The sequence below is a fragment of the Asterias amurensis genome, chromosome 13 (assembly GCF_032118995.1).
Source record: "Asterias amurensis chromosome 13, ASM3211899v1".
NCBI classification, from domain to species: domain Eukaryota; kingdom Metazoa; phylum Echinodermata; class Asteroidea; order Forcipulatida; family Asteriidae; genus Asterias; species Asterias amurensis.
The window spans coordinates 2,049,443-2,073,060 of NC_092660.1; the positions used below are offsets into that span (position 1 = coordinate 2,049,443).

The 23,618-nt window shown below is 39.7% G+C and overlaps 1 protein-coding gene across 4 annotated transcripts in view; it reads left to right on the forward strand.

Annotated features, from left to right (window-relative positions):
- LOC139946200 (zinc finger protein GLIS3-like) overlaps nt 1–23,618 on the forward strand; it is a 90,011-nt gene that overhangs the window by 41,950 nt on the left and 24,443 nt on the right. For all 4 annotated transcript variants that reach the window (XM_071943821.1, XM_071943823.1, XM_071943822.1 and 1 more), the window contains exons 3-4: nt 2,362–3,986; nt 17,651–17,812. In XM_071943821.1, coding sequence (XP_071799922.1) covers nt 2,362–3,986; nt 17,651–17,812 — 1,787 coding nt within the window. The remainder of the gene's footprint in view (nt 1–2,361; nt 3,987–17,650; nt 17,813–23,618) is intronic.

Sequence of the window (23,618 nt, forward strand, 5' to 3'; positions counted from 1 at the left end):
ATATTAATTTACAGAAATTGCTTCAATCTCAGATTTCAATCTCGTATTTCGTAGAAATTTTTTTTCACCCAAAGGAAAGCTTGTGGTAATGGAACTTTGATAATGCTGAATGGGTCCACGGTTTTTTAGTGCCCTGCTGTTGGCTGACGGCCAGGGAGGGGAGCAAAAAAGTTGAATGTTATTACTCCATATTTGCCTTGAGCTAAAAGTTGGCAGTTGAAATAGTCATAGATGTTTTGAAGTATTAATATATCTAAATGTCCCCTGCTGTTTTCCATCAAAGTCTCCAATCCCATCTTAACATGATACTCCATCCATCAAGAGCCCATTCCATTGCACCATCTTGACCACATCTGTAGTTTCTCAAGGAGGCGAGACTTTCTTCCTCCGTGAAGTATGTCACCCCAGGAGCGACCGTTTTTTTTTATCGGACGTCTTCAGGCATCTTCCCCACTGCCATTGGATCATCCTCCCCACTTCACTTGTTTACCACTGCGGTTCCTTTCTACATCCAGATAAAAGGATTTACCCTAATCCTCTGACAGGTTTACCTAATGCTCATACCTTGATCCCCCCTCACTTGAAGAGGCGGGTTGTTTCTCATCTCAACCCGCCTGACCCGAAAGAACGCCTGTATAGCGACAGCTTCAAGTAGCTCTGAATTGTCTCGCTGCAGCTGCTGCTGAGTTGTCTCCTGTTGTCTTGGGTTTTATTAGTCGCAGATTCATTCCCATTCATCTGGATAATGGAGTAGTCTTAATTCCATTGTGATAGTGCCCTCTCTCAATTGCTCTTTTGAAGGTGCGGGAAAGGCTTGAATCGCAGATTTATTTTATTTATCATGTAACCACTACTTGTATAAAGGCACAAGAGGGCGCCACAGGATTGAATTAATCTTATGGTTTGTCCTTACCCAGCGACTTCGGCTAGGGCTACGGTGAAAGTGCCCTCTCTTAATTGCTCTTTTTGAAGGTGCGGGGAAAAGTTGAATGGCAGATTTGTTTTGTTCATCAAGTAAATAAAGTATTTGTACTCAGAGTAGGAGCTATTCGCACGATGTATCAAGTCACAAGAGGGCGCCACAGAATGTAAATGAATCTTATTCCTTGTCCGAACGAATTGACTTTTGCTTGGGCTATGGCCGTTTGCTTAAGAATGCGCCAATGGTCGCCAACACTAATGTTGAACATCTGAAGAAGCGTGTGCGATTGAACGTGCAACGCACAAGTTTCAGCCAATGAAAAGTTTTCCTTGGATCTCATTGAAGGTGCTGTTTGGGCTTATTTTTAGCAATCCGGATGTAGCGACTGCCGAAGACATGGCTATGGCTGGCTTACTGCAAACTGCTGTCCTCTATCTTCACAGTTCAGACATAAAAAAAACTTTATTGATCTCCAAAAGAAGAAATTGCATTGCTCTTACAAGTTAAAAAAACCCCACCAAATATAAATATGTAACAACAGGCAGATACAAAAATAGCACAAGATACAACGCACAAGGATTTAAGAATAAAAAACATACCCCGACAGGCCATGTATATACAACAATATAAAAATATAGTGAATAATTTATGTTAAAAATATGCAAAACATTGTGAACCAGCACTTATCTTTTATACAAAGCGTTAAAAAACGTAATACCCATGGGGACAAAAGATTGAAGATGACGGTTAGAGCGAGCAGTCAGCAGTCTCACCCTACCACTGCTTGGAATAATATGATCAGCATTTGCTGAAATCATTCAATGTGTTAATTAATTCCAGGAAAATAATTGTCGTAAAGTAGTTGATTTGAAGAATATTAGGTACATTAATAAAGCTCCCTTACTCTAAACAAAACTTCAGAAAATGTACGCTGACAAATTTCTTTGGTATAATTTTCTTTCTTTAAGTTATTTGCTTATGTTCTGTTTTGTGTAAACTGCGAAAAACTGTTCTTCGAATGAATGAAATTAGTTCAGCATGTTAGACATTAAAATTAACAACAGGGAATGAATTGGATGTAATAAACATTTCTGTTTTCTTGCAAACTATTGTTTTACAAAACAAATTATACCAATTCACTCCGCAGTAATGAAGTTAACATTAAACGAGAAGTCTCCTCGATCCACTAAAGCTAAAATAGTAATTCCCAGCCAATTTTCTACCTTCCGCCCAGGTAGCAGTCCAGGTAGCAGTTAAAAAGCAGGACAGTTCTTCTCAGAACTGAGAAGTCTCTCGAATTTCAAAAAATCTAGAGTATAAAGAAAGATCATAATCTACATAGCAAGTAGATGAACACATGGTGTTACTGCAAACCAAATACATAAATGATGTATTTTTTGGCATTCAGTTTACTTGAAGTTGATTGTTTTCCTCTGTAGATATGGTAAGCAACGCAGGTCGCCATGGTGGCACTGGAGGAGGAGGAAACATGTCTATGCCTTGCCCCACAACTGGAAGCGTACGCCGAGTCCGTCTTCAAAGCAGTAACTCCGTGCCGCACTCCAGTTCTCCGACCCTCAGCGATATCTCAAATATCCGTTTCACTCCGCGTAATCCGTCCATTATCTCCTCGGTGAGCCAAGCACCGCAGAACCAACCGCCAAGCGATCGCCAGATGTTCTTGGAACCCAGCACCGTCATGCCTATCAAGCAGGAGTGGTCAAACAGTAGCCGAATACTGCCCTCGTTGACACCACACAGCCAGGGACCAGGATCGCAGGCGGGCAGCGATGTTGGGGATCACTCTTTACCCCCTCCCAGTTCGTCCTTGTCCCACTATGCCAGCAGCTTTAACTCACTCTCGCCCTTCCCTGTGGAATACTCGCCGTCCGGGTCCAGCTTCGCAAGTCCGCGCCACTCGGCGCGCTCTTCGCGCTCACGTAAGCGAGCCCTGTCCCTCTCTCCTCTCTCATCAGACGATTTTAACTCAATGATCAGGACAAGTCCGACGTCCTTAGTTGCGTATATAATCGGTTCTCGTGGCTCGTCGGCTTCAATATCGCCCTCGCCTGGCTTGCTCGCAGGCGATTACGGACATTTGTCAGCTCGTAATAGTAGCAGCCCGATGTCCCAATCCTCATCTGGGAACCATCCCTCGTATCATATTCCGAGAGCAAACACAGGGGACGTGTCTCCGCCCCCTTATCACCCGCCTAAATCAAACATTGGGTACTCGTACAATAATGGTAGCATGGGCCCACCACAGATGGAACCTATGGAACAATCCTCAATGTACACTATGCCTCAGATGGAAGGGCAGCTGGTGGTCCAGCCTCGTAACGAGGTCATCCAACAGGAATTCCAGAACTACAACCCCAACGCATATACGCAAAGCCACCACCACCAGCAGTATAAGCAGGAGCCCATAGACTCGTACCCTGACACAGAGAGCACGTACTCGCAAAGTACTACCTTCTCCCAGCAGTCGTCGTACCCTCAAACCTCATCTAACCCTCCCTATTCGCAGCATACCTCCCAGCCTGTCAGTTATTCCGAGACGGCTACTTTCTCCCCGCCTCACCAACCCAATGGGTATCAAATCCCTTCCGCGTACCACTCACCAGGTACTCCTTACCAGCAGCAGCAGCAGCAGCAGCAGCAAGCCAACATGCAGCAATCTCAATCAGCGATGACTGGCCACACTCTTCCGTCTCACCTGCCCCCGCCGCCGTCTTACTCTCAGCATTTCGAATCGCAGCAGTCGCCGACGGGAATGACGTCCCAGGTCAACTCCCCCGGGTCGATTGCAAGCACGGCCAAGTCCAGCCTGGAAATGGACAGTGAGAGGGTTCACATTTGCCGCTGGATCGACTGTAGCTCCGTCTTCGAGGATCAAGAGGATATGGTCAGACACATTGAGAAGGTTCACATTGATCAGAGGAAAGGGGAAGATTTCACCTGTTTCTGGCAAGCATGCACGAGACGCTACAAACCGTTCAACGCTCGCTATAAACTCCTTATTCATATGAGGGTGCATTCAGGAGAGAAACCCAACAAGTGTACGGTAAGTTCAAAAAAATTAAAACTAACAACAACCCCGGTTATATCAGTTAATTTTTGTAATTGTACATATTTCTTTCCTTTGTATTCTTTTATAATTTGGGGTTGAACAAAGACAAATTTACTATAGACGTATTTACATATTGAATTTGACGTCACGCGGCTCAAATATCTGACCTACAAGATGGCGTCTGTGCGTGTGCGTGTGTGTGTGCGTGCATGTGCCATCAAACCAGGAATGTTGCGTGCTGCATGCTTCGATGATGTACGCGTTTGGACGCGCATACGGTTTGCCCTACAAGATGGCGACTTTTTCATAGCAAAAAGGGGTTATTCAATACTGTCTATAGAACTTGAATCTGTAACCTCCGGATTGAGGTGCCGGCGCTCTACCAACTGAGCTATCTAGCTCGGGCTTGATACGTAACAGAGGCAAAGAAGGCAGTTGCCTCCATCCCTGGTCATTCCCTTGGTGCCCTTGAAATGCTCCAGTAGAAGTTTACAATTTTCTCATAGGATGCCCTTTACCAAGGAAAAAAAAAAGCTTGTTTGCCCTTGCCCTTTCAAAATCGAAGCATACTGGCCTGGGAGCTCCATATGTTGGCGGTCTCTTATTTTGTCAATAGCTTTGTTCGGGGTGCCAGTCAGAATCCATTGAACCTGTAGCTGCCCATATAAGGAGGACACCAAGGTTTACCATTTCAGTTACCGCTGTGTTTTTTTTACCTGGTATTCTTTTGTAACAAGTTCCAATACCCAGGTTTAGAAAAAGCTATCGTAGTTTCATTCTCGGTGAAAACTTCCCAAAGATTGTTACTTGGTATTATTTTGTAACAAGTTCAAATGCCCAGGCTTGAAAAATGCTATCGTAGTTTCATGCACGATTGAAAACTTTTCAAAGATTCTTCCATCGCTCTTCGCCCTCCCCCTCCCCCCCCCCCACCCCCATCATAGTTTCATGCTCGGTTGAAAACTTCCCCAAGATTGTTCCATCGCTTCCCCCTCCCCCCACCGCATGATAATGTAGTAGCAAAACATACAACATTCCTGAACAAAATATTCACCTTGAAAACTCCCATTGAAATTCCCAAGATCACCTTGTAACTATTTGGAGAGCATTTTTATGGCAGCCTTCATGTTCTTATTGCATTAGCTGGAGATACAGCATGGATTTGATTAATGGTTTGGGCCAGACCCGCTTGACATGGGCTGAACTTTAAAGGGTTTTGATACCTTTAGTAGATCAGGTTTTTGGCCATGAAATGAATCCCTACTCACTGTGAGTGAAAATGTACACACTTTAATGTAGTGTTATTACCTGTAATAGAAGTTTCAGCTTCATTAGTCATCAAGTTTCTGAGAAAACAAAAGTGAAAACACAGAGCAATGTTTTCAGGAGAGTCGCGTAAATCTGTTGTACAAGCTAAAATAATTTTCGTCGCACTGAGACGAAAATTATTTTTGTGAAATTGTTCTACTCATTTCTAAAAAACTACAGCACCAAAGCAAGTACTTTTTCAAGGGAAGCTTTCTTCTTTCATTATCGTTAAAAATGGTGTAAGTTTAATGTAAATCTGTGATGTTTTTGTTTTGTGTCGTACAAAAAGTACCCAAACCCTTTAAACCAAGATGACTTCGGCAAGAGGTTAAATGTTTTGTTTTGGGTATGTTTGAGCTGCAAACTGACGATATTAAACAAATAGTGATAGATCTAGCGCAATCAAGGAAAGGGAAAAAAAACATAACAGAAACAAATTGCTGGTGGAAACTTGTATGTAAATATAAAGGGTTAGTCTTGTTTGTGTGATGTTTGACGATGAAGTAAAGTTGACAGCGCTCAGATGTCAACAGAAGTTTGTTTTAGAGAGATGAAATACGTTTGACAGGTTAAGATGAAGTCAAGTTGACAGTGCACGGGTGTGTAGGCTTATAACAAAACCAGTTTCTGTTTAAAAGAACTTGGCCATGCTCGGGTAGAGCGATGCATACTTGTTCTGGCAGCAGTTTGCACTTTGTGGCCTTTCTGCTAAAGTCTTGTCTGAGGTGAATTTGGCGGTCTCACTCACAAAGCCATTTATCAGAAATGTTCACATCTGTCCAATTTTGTATTTCAATTTTGTTCCAATTTGGTTGCCTGGAGGTGTTTCGCCTATGTTGTGTATGTGGTACTGAGAGAGGTGTGGATGCTAAAATTTTGCCCAAGTCTTTATGTTACTCCTGGGATGGATTTCACAAAGAGTTAAGATTAGTTTTATCTCGAGTTAGGATAAGTTACTTGTTTTAACTTAGGACTAGCCATGCGTTTTTAGTATCTTCTAGGACTATTCCTAAGTTAGAACTGGTCCTAACTCTTTGTGAAACTCTTTGTAGTCACTTCAACTAATATGTGTAGACTGAGTGCCACATTCTCACCTGGGACAATTACAGGTGTTCAAAGCTTGCTTTTAAAACTCATCCTGTACCCTTAGTCACTTGGCATGTGTGTAAATACCTATCTGTCATTCCAATGGGTCGTAAAACATGTAGCCACAACCCAAACCTAAAGAAATGATGGTGTAGTGTGAATGATCTGAAAGATATGATTGGGGTCTTGGATTTATGTTGGGACCATGGTTAGAGACATTTGACATGTTTGAGTGCTGGTGTGAATTTTCTAGTTCCAGCCTTATTTGAACATTTGGTATCAGGCACATGACAGAGTTTGACCTTGGAGTCCCTCTTAAAGGCAGTGGACACTATTGGTAATTACTCAAAACAATTGTTAGCATAAAAACTCACTTGGTAACAGGCAATGGAGAGCTGTTCATAGTATAAAACATTGTGAGAAATGGCTCCCTCTGAGTGCTGTTATTTTCCGCAAACTTTATTTGGAGACCTCAGAATTAGATTTTGAGGTCCCGAAATCAAGCATCTGAAAGCACACAAATTCGTGTGACAAAAAGGGTGTTTTTCCTTCCATTATGATCTCGCAACTTTGATGACCAATCAAGTCCAAATGTTCACAGATTTGTTATTTTGTGCATGTTGGGATACACCAAGTGAGAATACTGGTATTTGACAATATTATCAAAAGTGTTCAGTGCCTTTTAATATTGCAGAGTTTTTCTGACTGTTCCATGTTGCATTGTCATGATCAGTACACAGCAGGTTTGTGTGTATGTGAGGCCTCTAGGCTTGTTGGTACCATTAGCAACGATAGATTCCTCAGTTTGACACAATGGGTGAGGTCATACACAGGTCAGAGATCAAACACCTTGGCTTCTTCTTGGGTAAAAAAACCCCAAAAACATGTTTAGCGTCTGTCCTTTTGAAAAAAGGAAGGAGGAGACAGCCGGCTGGGCCTTTTTTCAAGATTAAGCCTGGGCTACCAGTAAAATTGATTACTCGTCTAATTGCGCCTCAAAAAGTTGCGACTTCGACACTAGCGTGACTAGATTTTTTAATTCCTAAGATGCATTGCGGTATATTGTTTGCCGCAGGCGCATTGTAGTCAAATGTGTGCTGAAAGGATTGAATGATTGAATCACTGATGTCTGATTGTGTTTTGTACATGTACGTACATTATGTTGTTAGGAAAAGTCGTGAGCACAAGCAGGAAGTCGCAACTAATTTTGTAGTAGTCGTTGCTGCACAATTAACCGAGTAGTTGAAAAACCGTAGTCATGACTCGACTTAGCAGTCAATAGTCGCGACTTCAACACGGCTTCTAAAAAAGGCGGCTTCTGAAAAGGCGGGGATGCTAAACATGTTTTTATTTTTATTTGGCCTTAGATGGTCCAAGCAGAGTAAGACAATACCTTCTTTTGGGAATCAGTTCCTGAGAATGTTTGGTTTTTGTTTTCTTGTCAGAGTTTAGTTACAAGCAGCTCAAGGAACATAATGCCATGCAGATATTAATTGAGTTGTTTGTTCTAGCGAGGATTGGAACCTTGAATATGCCGAAAATTGTACATGAGCCTTGCAACAAGTCCCTTTTTGTTCATTGATCAGTTCTGCCATCGAAAATTTTATGAATAAGGCCTATCTAGTCTGTCAAGGGAATCAAATTCAAAATCATTTATCTTGCCTGGAATTTGGAAAGCTATGATCGATAGGGCTCCTCACTGTCTCAAAGAAATTCTCTTTGTGCTCAATGTGGTCTTATTTGTTTCTTAGCTACGTAATTTGTTATCTTTACTAAAACTCTTTATTATAATTTTTTTGTATCATGTGCTATGAATAACTTAAGTCTTAGATAGATGTCGCTTTACAAGTTTTAATTATTATTGTTATTATTATTATCTTGTAGTAAACCACAAACTGACTGGTACCTCAACCAACAATATTGACAAAAGAGGGAGATTGTAAACTTTAGGGGTAGTAGCTCAATTGATAGAGGGCATGCACGTTGTAGGATGTGTGTTGTCAGAAATCAGAACGCAGGATAAGGTCAACTCGATGAAGGAAACAAACTCTATGAAGAATCCCCAACAAAACAGAAGTTGAGTTTTTCTGTACACAATGGGGAGCAGAAGTGATCTGATGTGTGGTGACAGGGATTCTGACTGTGGTATGCAGTGGTTTACCACTAGAGGCAATTGGCTTACTCCATGGGTTGAGTCACCCATTCTCTGGCTTTAAGGCACTGGCAGACACTGTTGGTAATTACTCAAAATAGTTGTTAGCATACAAACTTTTTGGGTAACAAGCAATGGTGTTTATAGTATAAAACATTGTGAGAAACAGCTCCTTCTACCTCCATGCTCTGAAGTAACATAGTTCTAGAGAAATAGTTAACTTCTCACTCGAATATTACAGGAACACGTTGCCTTGGATCGGTTGAGTTGGTCTGTGAAAATCGTTTGTAACCTTTTGTTATAAAATGTTTATGGGTAGAAAGATGTTTTGTAAAAGAAGAATACAATGATCCACAAAAACATGCCTCGAAATTGCTTGGCTTTCCTTTTACTTCGTCGATTAATACGGTCGGCCATTTATGGGAGTCAAATTTTTGACTCCCATTAATGGCCGACCGTGTTAGTTCGCAAAGTAAAGGGAAAACCACACAATTTCGAGGCACATTTGTGTGGATCATTGTATTCTACTTTTACAACACCTTTCCAACCATATGCATTTTATAACAAACAGAAACAAACGCTTTTTATAGACCAACTCGTCCTATCCAAGGCAACGATTTCCTTTAAGACTTCAGGACTGAAGCCTTTTATTAGCTACTAGTGAAAGTTAGCACACAAACTTGTGCAACAAGGGTGTTTTTTCCCTTTCATTGTCTTCTTGCAACTTTGATGACGGATTGAGTCAAAACTTTCACAGATTTGTTACTTAATACATGTATAGGCATTCACCAAGTGAGAATACTGGTCTTTGACGAACTTGTCCAGTGCCTTTAAAGGCAGTGGACACTATTGGTAATTGTCAAAGACTAGCCTTCTCACTTGGTGTATCTCAACATATGCATAAAATAACAAACATGTAAAAATTTGAGCTCAATCGGTCATCGAAGTTGCGAGATAAAAATGAATGAAAAATAACCCTTGTCACACGAAGTTGTGTGCATTTAGATGGTTGATTTCGAGACCTCAAGTTCTAAACATGAGGTCTCGAAATCAAATTCGTGGAAAATTACTTCTTTCTCGAAAACTATGGCACTTCAGAGGGAGCCGTTTCTCACAATGTTTTATTCCATCAACCTCTCCCCATTACTTGTTACCAAGCAAGTTTTTATGCCAATAATTATTTTGAGTATTTACCAATAGTGTCCAGTGCCTTTAAGAATGACTGTCATGGTTCAGTCAGTACAGATAGGAGGATCCCTGGTGCAGGGCCTGAAATTGTATCTTGCCTAAGGGGGTTAGGGTAGAATTTAGAGTCTAGCTCAGTGTTGTTTTTTGGAAGGATTTCGAACCATTATATTAGTGACTTTTGTATCCCTTCACAATGGGTCAGGTTACAGTGACTTCATACATGTAATTCTCAGTGTCTATCTGTTGGGATGGGAAATTTCAGACTTTTTTATCCGATTTCAGACCAATACCTGGTGGAAAAGTTCTGCGAAACTTAAATCCTGCTGTGTGATCTACTTCTTTAGAGCTGAGAATATGGTTCCAGGAGCTCATAGAAATCTATTACTCCAGAGATATAAGAAAACATGAGAGGTACAATTATTATAACATAGGCCTACCCCCTAAAATGTGGATCTTGGATTGAGGCCTTTTTATCAGCAATGACTTTAGACTTGTGGACAAGTTGTTAACAACATAATATGTCAATTGAAATTTATAAGGTGCTATTCCATCAATATCATAGCGCACTAGAGAGAAATTAACATGGAAAAAGGTGAGTCTTTAAGACTTTACTTAATAGAAATAGAGTAACAGGTTCCCTTATGACAATAGGGAGATTGTTTCGAATCATTGGCCCAGCTGCACTGGCTCCGGGAACATCATTCAATCAAGTGATGTCAAGTGTGGACCGAAGAAATGGTGGAGGAGTGTAATGTGACAGTAAAGTGAAAACATAAGGAGGAGTAGGGTTTAGTGTTAAATTGTTGGTGTGGTATTACGGATTTCAGGCACCTGTACACAGGACTGCTGGCTCCAATAGGCTGTATCTTGCTGCAGTTTCGGTCAGCTGCACAATCCTCCACCCTCACACTGCCCCGAAAAATTTATCTGAGACGCATGTTGTACAGACCAGCTGTCACTGCTGACCTTTGACCCAGAGTTTATTGACCTGGGGTCACCGCATCCACTGGGACCTCTCAGTTCACACCAGAGTCTGTTTACAATCAGCGAGAGCACAGAGGAATAAAACAATAACAACAACAGCCTTAGCAACCATTCAACCTTTTGAAAAACTGCTGACTGTAAACTCTATATTTGGCATTTTTAAGACACTAAGTCAGCGGAAAGTTTTGATTGTTTACAAATCGCCCCAAAAAATAGTCGTTTACTCTCATGTTTATGCTAGTAAATAATTCCAGGGTTTGCCTTTGACTTTTTTCTAGTGACTTTAAACAGCAGAACCAGTGGCTTGTATTGTAAGTTGATGTTTCTCTAGTCCGCTATGATTTTCCCTTTAACCTTGATTTTTCTTTTATTTTAGTTGCAAACTGCATTTTACTGAACACACACAAATTTGTACGCTATGTTCTTGAAACACATTTGTACTTGGAAAGTGCACGTTTTGCAAACTTTGCTGCTAACCAGCACAACATACAAAGAGTAGGAGCGTTAACTACAGGGGATCTAGGCTAGAATAGTGGACACTATTAGTAATTTATTTAAAATAAAACCTTACTTGGTAACTAGTAATGGGGAGAGGGTGATGGTATAAAACATTGTTAGAAACGGCTCCCTCTGAAGTGACGTAGTTTTCGCGAAAGAAGTAATTTCCACGAATTTGATTTTGAGACCTCAAGTTTAGAATTTGAGGTCTCGAAATCAAGCATCTGAAAGCACACAACTTCGTGTGACAAGGCCGTTTTTTCTTTCATTACTATCTCGCAACTTCGACGACCGATTGAGCTCAAATTTCCACAGGTTGGTATATGGTAATTGTATGTATATGTTGAGATACACCAAGTGAGAAGACTGGTCTTTGACAATTACCAATAGTGTCCACTGTCTTTAAGCTGACAGTGTCCTTCACCTGCAACCACATTGAATTATAGGTAACTAGGTACATGATACAACCATAGAGCAAGGACAATCCTTGCTCTATGATATAACCAATCAATATATTACAAAAGTCTTCTCTCGTTAAAGACACTGGACACTATTGGCAATTACTCAAAATAGTTGTTAGCATAAAAACTTACTTGATAACGAGCTATGTAGAGCCGTTGACAGTAGAAAACATTGTGAGTGAGAAACGACTCCCTCTAACGTAATTAATTTTTGAGAAAGAAGTTAATTCTCACTAACATATTTGAATTGAATTTGAGATCTCGGCTTAGATCTCAAAATTAAGCATTAGGCCTAGTAAGCACAAACCTTATGTTGGTAATTACTCAAACTAATTGCTATACAAAAAAACTTGAGTTTCCATAGCCAACCTCCATTCCAGATGGTGTCATGTGGCGTGGATTTTCTCTTCTAGTTTCAACAACAATTGCTGAAAGCAAGGAAAAGCCATTGAAAATTCCTGAGCTGGGGGAACAGTAGTCTAAAATATCTTTATTTTAGGCGTAACTCTGTTCTTCAGTGCATGGATAGGGCATAGTCTCTCAATATTCAAAACCTACAATTTGGGATTGGTTGGTGGGTCCAAACAAATTCAGATATTTTTGTAAGCAGTGGACACTATTGGTATTTACTCAAAATAATTATTAGCATAAAACCTTTCTTGGTGACGAGTAATGGGGAGAGGTTGATGGTATAAAACATTGTGAGAAAAGGCTCCCTCTGAAGTGCCATAGTTTTCGAGAAAGAAGCAATTTTCCACGAATTTGATTTTGAGACCTCAGATTTAGAACTTGAGGTCTCAAAATCAACCATCGAAATGCACACAACTTCGTGTGACAAGGGTGTTTTTTCTTTCATTATTATCTTGCAACTTCGATGACCGATTGAGCTCAAATTTTCACAGGTTAGTTATTTTATGCATATGTTGAGATACACCAAGTGAGAAGGCTAGTCTTTGACAGTTACCAATAGTGTCCACTGCCTTTAACCACAGCATATCTGGAGGAACCTGATCCAACTATGGGTTGCATTTTTTAGGGTATTGTGAAGTGACAAATTGGCCAGAAAATGATTTGCATTGGCTTTTAACCACCAATATAAATAACCCACAAGTCACAGGTTGTGGGTGGAGATTACCCTGGCCAGACACAAATACCCCAGAATGCTAGCATTCCTACATACCACCATGGAACCCAGTGCCTGACCTAGTGGAGGGACTTTGTATATCCCATCACCTTGTTTACAAGAAGACAGACCTTGGAAATTTCAGGGCATTTTTCCTAGCTACTATGCACTATACTATGCACTTGTTGATTCTGAAGTCTTAAAGGCAGTGGACACTATTGGTAATTACTCCAAATAATTATAAGCATAAAACCTTTCTTGGTAACGAGTAATGGGGAGAGGCTGATGGTGAAAAACATTGTGAGAAACAGCTTCCTCTGAAGTAACATAGTTTTCAAGAAAAAAGTAATTTTCCACAAATTTGATTTCGAGACCTCGGATTTAGAATTTGAGGTCTCGAAATCAACCATCTAAACGCTCACAACTAGGTGTGACAAGGGTGTTTTTTCTTTCATGATTATCTCGCAACTTCGATTGAGCTCAAATTTTCACATGTTTGTAAATCCGTCTCATTAAGAAACTTAACTTTGTGACATTGTTTTACTTATTTAAAAAAAAAACCTACAACACCTCAGCTAGTAATATTTTAGGGGAAGCTTTCTACCATCATTATCTTTAAACTGTGTAAGTTTTAAAGACAGTGGACACCTTTGGTAATTGTCAAAGACCAGTCTTCTCACTTGGTGTATCTCAACATATGCACAAAATAACAAACTTGTGAAAATTTTAACTCAATTGGTCCTCGAAAGTTGCAAGATAATAACGGAAGAAAAATCACCCAGGTTGTTACACGAAGTTTGGCTTTCAGATGCTTGATTTGGGGACCTCAAAATCTAATTCTGAGGTCTGGAAATGAAATTCAAATATATTACTGGAAAATTACTTCTTTCTCTAAAAACTACGTTACTGGCACTTCAGAGGGAGCTGTTTCTCACAATGTTTTATACTATCAACAGCTGTCCATTGCTAATTCCCAAGTAAGTTTTTAATGCTAACAATTATTTTGAGTAATTACAAATAGTATCCAGTGCCTGTAATGTAAATCTGTGGATGTTTGTGTTTTGTGTCGAATAAAAGGTCCCCCAAACCCTTCAAGTTTGAGTATACTGGTTATACACAGCTACCTGTTGATTTTATTTACGAGTGTGGTTACACTGACTGCTCCACCTACTTTACCCACAATGTAAACTTTGTATGAAAGGTACACCCTCCAGTCTCAACCACACGTTCACTATTTCTGACATCATGTCCGCCAACCCAATATAAACAACGTCTTACATATGCCATGTACAATATGGGATATATAAAAACCAAACAAAACTCAAAATCAAAAATGAAAACAAACAACCTTCAAAAAATCCAAGGGGAGGCATAGTGTTAGCCCATGGAGGGAATCCTACCTCCATGGTTAGCCAGAGCAGTGTTTGGATGTCTTTTGGAAACCCTGTCAAAGTTAAAATTTTGACACCCTTTTTTACCAAGTAAGTTTTTATGCTAACAGTTATTTTGAGTATTTATCAATAGTGTCCAGTACCTTTAATACATGTAGGTCTTTAAACTTTCTATGTGACACCTTATTCTAGATTTGTTAAGTCAACAATGTCTCCAATATCCAGACCTACATATTAATTTTTGTTATTGACTGTCTGTGGCTAAGAAAGTTATGTCTACATCTCGTGATTTTCCAGATAATCTGAACAACGGATTCCCCTTTCAAAACAGCTGCCGAGTAATGCTTAGCCTTGCTCAAGGCAGTCGAATTATTCACTCCGAAAAAAGACCGCCGCTGTATAAAAACCCACCCGTATTCACTGTGCGTAAAACCCACCCGTATTCACTGTGCGTAACATCGCACGACACGATGCCCCCGTACACTATCCGCATGCGGAGGCCGTCAGGCCGACAGCCTTGTAGGATCTGTGTTGAAGCCACTGACCTAATTACTATAATAAGCGAAGAGTTCCCACGGTCAGCTCATTACCATAATGCCCGCGAAAGACGAGACATGTTTACCTCACACACCACCACCACGGACGTATGATAGGGTCCAAAGGTCGTGATAAGGGAAGTGCGTGATTGGACGACAAAATGAATAATTCATTTGCCTCACATCCTGTGTTGTCTGATAGGTCTGACGAACGATATACATATTCATGAGCTGCATACTAGCATATCCTAGAGCCCCCCCAATTTCGTCCACTATTGGAATTTTTTCAATACAACACATTAAAACGGGAAGATACAGACCCGACAAGGCTGTCGGCCTGACGGCCTCCGCATGCGGTTAGTGGTGTACGAGTGCGATGACTTGTGTGAACAGTGTTCGTGCGATGTGACAGTGTGTATACGGGTGGGTCATTCGGTGTGATCGCACACACCATGCACAGGGTATACGGCGGGTGGGTTTACAGCTGCGTCTTTTCGGAGCGAATAATGCGACTGCCTTGAGCAAGGCTAAGTAACGCTGTGATTTGTACAAGGGTTCTCACCCATCAGTTGTGACGTTTTTTGGGTACCTTGAGATATTGTTAAAGGCACTGTAGACACTATTGGTAAATACTCAAAAACAATTGCTAGGATAAAAACTGACTTGGTAACGAGAGCTGTTGATTAAAGACACTGGACACTACTGGTAACTGTCAAAGACCAGTCTTCTCACTTGGTGTATCCCAACATATATGCATAAAATAACAAACCTGTGAAAATTTGAGCTTGATTGGTCGTCGGAGTTACGAGATAACAATGAAAGAAAAAACACCCCTGTCACACAAAGTTGTGTGCTTCAGATGCTTGATTTAGAGACCTCAAATTCTAAATCTGAGGTCTCGAAATCAAATTACTTCTTTCTCAAAAACTACTCCACTTCAGAGAGAGCCGTTTCTTACAATGTTTTATACTACCAACCTCTCCCCATTGCTCGTTACCAAGTAAGGTTTTATGCTAATAATTATTTTGACTAATTACCAATAGTGTCCACTGCCTTTAAAACTATTGTGAGAAACGGCTCCTCTAAAGTAACATAATTTTTGAGAAAGAGCTTATTTCCAACTCAAATATTATTATAGAACTTCAGACCTAAAGCTTTTTATAAGGCATCTAAAATCTAAATTTGTGCAACAAGGGTATTTTTTCGTTCATTATGCTCTTGCAACTCTGATGACCAATTTAGCCAACTTTTTCACAGATTTTGTTACTCTATGCATGTTGGGATACACCAATGACAAGTGAGAATACTGGTCTTTGAACAACCAAGGTTGTCCAGTGCCTTCAGACAAACAGGACTGCTCAAACTTCTTCCCAAGTGTTCCAGTAGGCTAGGCTAGTTCAGTGTTAAAAAGCAACTCTGTTTAACTCAATAATACCAAAGGTGTCCAGTGCCTATAAGCAACTTCAAGTATTTCTTGCTTAGCATTTAAGTATTTCTTTAAGCATAATATTCATCGTGCCCTTGGCTGTTTGCCAAGACGCATGCCTCGTCTTTTTGGTGTTCCCAAGTTACTTGTACTACTTGTTACATTGAAGCCTCTGAGACATCTCGGAACATGACCTCGGTGACCCGCATACAAAGGCTGGAACCTGCTCTCTCATTTAGGGTCAACTGGGGTCATCTTGTATCCTCCATTGTCAGGACGACCTTTGACATATTGTTACAAACGATTTCCACATGGCAGGGAGATTAGTGCAGCGAAGTTGGAATAGAGCTGTAAAGTTGGATTCCGTTGTTGATGATTCATGAAAGCTGAGGCTGCTATCTGATAGACATTCGATAGATAGATAATACATTTATTTCAATGCTGCCATTGTTAAAGGAACATTACAGAATTGGTTCTTGCTAACAAAACAGCTGCTGACAGTGTAAATACTTTATGTAATCCACCATTACATAAACTGACAGCCATCTGGGTCTCGAGAAAATAGTGAAAACAAGATTACACATTGTGCATGACATCAATTCAAAAAAATATATGAATAAAACACTCACTGAGCTAAAAACTCCAAATGGGTTGTTATTTTGATATATTTCTCTCTCATCAAATATGACATTTCAGACAGAAATATTTCAAGGGATGTTTTCTACTATCATCATTAGACTGTTATGTAAATCTGTGATCTAAGACAAGTTTTTTTTCTTACCAATTCTGTAATGGTCCTTTAAATACATATAAATAAGTCATGCCAAACTGAGGAACACACAAGTATACACATTAAGGTGAACCAGGAAAGTCGTAAAAATAATAAAAAAATTAATTACACAAAGGCTGTATAAATAATAAACAAAAAACAGGACAATGTTTAGGCCCAGGATGAAGCAAAAGCTTTTGTACCCGTACCTACAGATAACAAACAAACACATCAACAGACTATGGAAACAACTGACTAACATATAAACTTGTTGATAGATAGCTTAGTTGGTAGAGCACCGGCGCATTCATGCGGAAGTTGCAGGTTCAAGTTCGGCTCTAGTCAGATTTGTCTTTGTTCAACCCCAAAAATTTACCCAGTCAGTTTCCCTTGTGGTTTATTAGTAGGTCTTTTTACATTTTTAACAGTACATCTTCATGGCTGTTCATGATCATTAATATTTTTTAGCCAATACTATCACAATATTATTTACAAAACTGCCGCTGAGTATGTATTACATATGTATAGTCTCATTATTTTTGTGCAATTTTATGTTTTTATTTGACACATTTTTTATTTCTTTAACTAATTAGTGTTAGACATTCCTATTTTTGTAACGTCATAAAAATATGTATTCCTTGAAAGATTCCTGAGTGGCTTTTTTTCCAAAACAGGATCTATGATTCCAATTACCACCGTCTTAATTAGTTGTTTGACCTTGTTTGTTTTTCCGCAGTTTGAGGGATGCAACAAAGCCTTCTCCCGTCTTGAGAATCTTAAGATACATCTTCGCTCGCATACTGGCGAGAAGCCTTACATATGTACTCATCCCGGCTGCACCAAGGCATTCAGTAACTCATCAGACCGAGCCAAACATCAGAGGACACATTTGGATACGGTTAGTTTGTTTCTTGCGTCTTTGCCTGTTTCTGAATAGACCCTTCTCATGAAATATGTAAATTGCACATAGCGCGTGCGCACTAACGTTTTGGTTGGCAAAATGAGGGATTATCGCGCTGTTTTGTACACGGCTAATGGGTGCGTGACGCAGACGAGATTGCGCGTCTGCTTAGTGCACAACTCTATGGCGTTTGCCAACCAACAGGGTCTGTACGCATGCGTGAATGTAATTAGCATATTTCATGGGAAGGGTCCATTAGCAGCTGATGGGTGGGTATTGTTGGGATTCTAATAAGCTGCCCTTAGCCACAGTCGCCAGTTCCGAAACAAGTCATAGGCCTGTATTGAAACCACAGCTTCATCTCCAGATTCGGCTCAGGCTAGCTTGGTCCCTTCGGTTGTTTTGACAATAGCATGTGCTTTGCGTACATGATCAGGACTTCAGACGAGAGAACGGAGTCGAGCTTGATCCTTTCTCTCTTCGTCAACATTGTCCCTCAATCATGCTACCATATTGGTCATGTTCCTTGTCTCCACTACTTGTAATGAATGCTTATTGTTCATTGTACGAGGAGGAACCAGACTATTTATCATTTCAGCCTCATTTTCGTTAAAATGATTTTGATAAGAAAAAAAACAAAACCAAGATGGCTGTAGCATGATAACATTCGTCGTGCCCCTTGTCTCCACTACTCTAGTATTCATTGTACAAAGAGGAACCAGACTTCTTCTCCTTCCAACTTCGGTCTGGTTACATTGACTTTGATAAGAGAGAAATCCTTATAAAAAGAGCTCATGCACATGACGCCGCTGAAGTGGGGTGCATCTTTAATTTCAAGGTCATTTTGGTTGCTCATTAGCCATGATCACTACACGTGTACTGCACTACACGTGAACATCCTTGCACGTGCACTGCTAAGCACGTGGACTGTACTATTTGGACTGTGTTTTTCATTGTTATAAGGTCCTTAGATTTCTGAAGTAATATAGTTTTTGAGTAATGTCTCACTCAAATATTTGAATTGAATTCGAGCATCTGAAAGCACAAAGGGTGTTTTTTTTATTCCGTCATTCTCTCGTAATTTCGAAGACCAACTGATTTTATATTTTCACAGGTTTGTTATTTTATGAATATGTTGAGATACAGCAAGTGAGAAGACTGGTCTTTGACAATTACCAGTTTGACCTGAAACTTGTTAACTATGTTAAAACATCAAAAGTGTGTACAAAAACTACTTCTTTAAAATGTTTTTGTTTTGAACATATTTTTTATAGTGCATAATGCATGATCTATGTATCTCATAAAACAATGAAATGAACAAACCTAAAATATATAAAGCAAATGTTACAAAAATAACGATTAAAAAAAATGAGTCTATATATAACGTCCCTCATAAAAATCTGAAAAAATTCAGCTCCGCGAAACATGAAGAGATCATATTCTTTTGGGCTTGAATATAAAATAATAATTTTTATGAAACCACGCCTTCATTTTAAAAGAATGCGATCATGCACGCGCTCCTCCTCCGCGCTCCTTACAAATAAAATAAAAAATTCAAAACCCTAGAGTCACTCGTTGAATCTCGGAGTTGGCAGTGACAACATTCAAAGTGCATATTTTTAGTATGTTTTTTTTCTCCCCTCAAAAACCTGCGATTGTTGCTTTGAAAAAAGCCACTTAAATACTGCAAGTGGGCAGCGGCAACGCAAGGGTGGTATACAAGTCTGAGAAACAAGGGACTGTCCATACTTGCCAATATTTGAGAATCTTGATTCAATGTGACTACTAATCCTTGCATCAGCCTTGGATTTTACTACCAATCCTCAAGGAATTTCAAAATCCACATACTCTTCTAGAAAAAAAAACCCAGAAAGATTTGTTCTGGTTTGATATTTTTTTATGGCCGAGTGTTAGTTTCTAAAATGGGACTGGAATAATCTTCAATTTCCACTCCAGTTATTAATAGTAGTCCTATGGGTGCATTTTCTTTAATAACTTTAGTATTCCCAAGTGAATGTGAATTCCTGTGAATGTTGAAACAGTAGGGTTGTTATGAGACGGGATACCAGACCTTGTTGGCGTCTTTGCCATGGTTACCTTCAATGGTCAGGGGTTGTTTTTCTTCTTTTTTCCTTCACCCCTTCAAACTATGGCTGCAAAGTTCGTCTATTTTTTTGTCCAGAAATGAAGTTTGAGGTTGAAGGTTGATGCACTTTAATGGTTTCATTTGAAGGTTTACTTCACTTTTTCCCAGTTCAGATCTTTTTTTTAGTATTCATATCTTTAGAAAACAATGGATTGATGTTTGGGTTTCCATTGTTCCTCCTACATCTAAAACTTCCTTCCTTGTCTTCTTTCCATGGGGTTCTTGGCTTGGCTAGTACATAAATGAAGCTTGCCTTTCTCATGGTCCTTGGCTTCACAACCAGAATTAAAAAATGAATAAATTGGATGTTGTCCCTTTTTTATTATTTATTATTGTTTTGTATATTCCCACCCCTGTTATTTCCTTAACTCTTCTCATTTTCCCCTTCCCCACTCTAGTTCACCCCACCCCCATGTTTCATTCCTCAAAGTTTCTGCAACTGGGATTCCACCCAGTTCTGGAGAGTGGTTGGAAGTTTTTGCCCCCTCCCATGCCCGCCCCTCTTTCAAATACACAGTGGCTTTGCAGGTTTCGTTTTTGGGAGGGCAAGGGCACCAAGGTGTTATCTCCTAAAGGGCACACTATGAGGGAAATTGTAAATTTCTACGAGAGCATTTTAAGGGCACCAAGGCAATGACAGGGGGCACAGAGGCAACCAATTTGGTTGCCTCCATGGATATGAAGTATCAGGCCTGTATTGTCATCCTGGTGTATTTCACTCTCCTCATGCCCCTTCCCCGCTGTAGTTTGCCCCTTAAAGTTTTCACTCCTTGGAGTTTCTGCAAATGGGACTCCAACACTTCTTGAGAGTAGTTGGAATTTGTTTGACTCTCCCCTTTTCGTCGGACCTCTAACCAACCTCAAACATCACCTCTCATTCTGAACAGATGAAAAACCCATTAACTGTTTTTCTATAAGTTTTTTCCTCCAGTTTCTTGAAAAAAATGTGTCCATGATTTCACTCTGTCATCGTAGAATTACCAGAAGCACGCAAGCCCCAGGTTTACATACCTATATAAAACCCAATACTAAGTTACTCCAGTGCAGCTACCACTGTCTGGGGTCTAGTGATCCATGCACCAGACCCCTGCCAAATCTGGACCCCATCTCATTATTTTTGTAAAGCCAATAGCACATGGCACTGCTGTCAACGCAATGATTACATTTCAAGTGCTATGCGAACATAGTTGGTCCGCTGGGGAAGGTTATGAAGGGGGATGCTGTACTATCGGGAACTCAAATGCAGGCGAACTTGTGAGGATAAAATAAATAGGGGGAAAAAAAAGCAGAGGAGGAACAAAATAGCCAAAGGGCGAAATCATCATTAGGATAGTAATGTTGACAATTTGTCAGGTAGCACTGGGATTTTGCAGATAATCTGTTTGTGGTTATCTGGGTTTATCAAGTTGTTTCTTGGGACTGCAGGACTCTGAGATTGAGACAGGTGGTTTGGACTGATGAGATAGTTGTGCTGACTCGATGCTGACTTTAGCCCCTTTCACATTGGAGACATTTAGCAAGGATCCCTTGCTAAATTGTAGCATGGTTGTAACATAATTTAAAAAACGTACCTCATGTGAAAGGAACTTTTTTTTCTACTGTCCAAGATCTCTTGCAAAATCTTATCAAACATTGCTACATTTTACAACCATGCTAAAATTAAACAAGGGACCCCAGTTAAATTGCTGTTGTGTGGATAAGTGTGAATAGACTTTGTGGACCTTAGACAAGTCATTAAAAGCACTGGGGTCGATTTCACAAAGAGTAACATTTAGGACTAGTCCTAACTTAGGACTAGTCATACGTTCCTAGGAGATATTAAAAACTTGAGGCTAGTCCTAAGTTAGGATGAGTAACTCGTCCTAACTCAAGATACAACAAGTCTTTACTCTTTGAGGAATCCACCCCTGGATACCTTTGGTAATTGTCAAAGACCAGTCTTCTCACTTTGTGTATCCCAACATATGCAAAAAATAACAAATCTCAAAAAATTTGGACTCAAATGGTCATTGGAGTCGTAAGAGAATAATGAAAAAAAAAACACCCTTGTTGTAGAGATTTGTGTGCTGAATAAAAAGGCTTCAGGCCTGAAGTCTGTTAATATTTTAGTGAGAAATAAACTCTTTCTTAAAAAATATTTTTCTTCAGAGGGAGCCCTTTCTCCAAATGTTTTATACTATTTAAAACTCTCCATTGCTGGTTTACCAAAGAAGTTGTTGAATGCAACAATTACTTTGAGTAATTTGTCAATAGTGTCCAGTACCCTTTAAGCCTTGTATCAATTTTAGTTCCTATAACCAAAGTGTGACATTATAAGTGTGAAGTCACTATGGCCAATTTGACAAGTCATCTTCAGATGAATCTTATGCTTTGTGGAAGATGGAGGCTAGGACATTTATCGTGAAAAGAAAGGCCTTGCCCCGACGTTTCCTTGATCACCCACCTTCCCTGAGCATGCTTGTCAATCTATAATAAAGTCAAATACGTACATGGACAAGAGACAAGGCAAAATACAAGACTTGCAAAGTTTCTATGAAACTTAGTAATAGCATTTACAGAAGAATTCAAAGCCCCTCGGTCGTTATTCATCTACATCAAAATACCTTTCCAGACATGTGACAGGTGTGCAGCACCTACTAAAATCCAGCCACTTCTTTCCCTAAACCCTCAACATTCTCAGAAGTAGAAAAAAAAGGGGGGGGGGGACAAAGTGAAAAAAAAAACCAAAAAAACAAAAAAACAAGTACAGGAATAAAAATTCCACAGCTGTATTTCCTCAGATTCTTTTACAAGTAACATGACTTCCTGTTATTCCCGAACACCATTTCAGCCCCTCCCCCCTCTCTCCATCCAGTGTTTCATGTAACAGATGGTGAAGATATACTCAACAAACCCCTAATGTGCCAAAAAGGAATAAATATAGAAAGGTTTCTTGAACCTGTGAGGAGTCAGGGTTAGAACCTTTTGCTCTTGACCTCGGCATTCCTGGAGTCTATGTTTCAGCCATTATAAGTCTGTCTCCGGTCTCGATTCCACTTGGAATCTGACAGCAGGTTTGCGAGGAGGACAAAAACACAAGCTCCAGCCGGGGCTCTCAAAGAGAACCAGATTTTATCGGGGGATAACAAGCGAACAAATTTCATTCACTTAAAGGCACTGGACACTATTGGTATTAACTCAAAATAATTGTTAGTATAAAAAACTTATGTGCTAAGCCACCCTGGTCTCAGAGCCAATTTTTAAAATTCTTTGTGACAAAATTTGTCAATTATTTGTTGAAGTTTTGATCAGGCCTGGTTTTGATATTATGTAACCGGGTTACATTTATCATTATTATTATTAACTCTTTATTTTATTTGAACAAGAAAACACTCAAATTTACAAAGTTTTTAGAAAGTTAAAAAAGATTAAAAATAAACGGGTTTAAATCTGTAGGGCCCTACACAAACACAAAAGCAATTTTAAGAAAATATAAATTATGCATTTATAAAAACTGCATCAAATTCTGAATTTTTAGATACAGTAGCAGTGATGTTAAACTGTGGAAACAAATCATCACATTCTCTTGTCCAAACAACCCATAAACATTTCGTCACATTTTGTTACACAAAGTTTATGATCTAATTTTGTTTTTTCACTGTCTGTGAACGTGTTAAT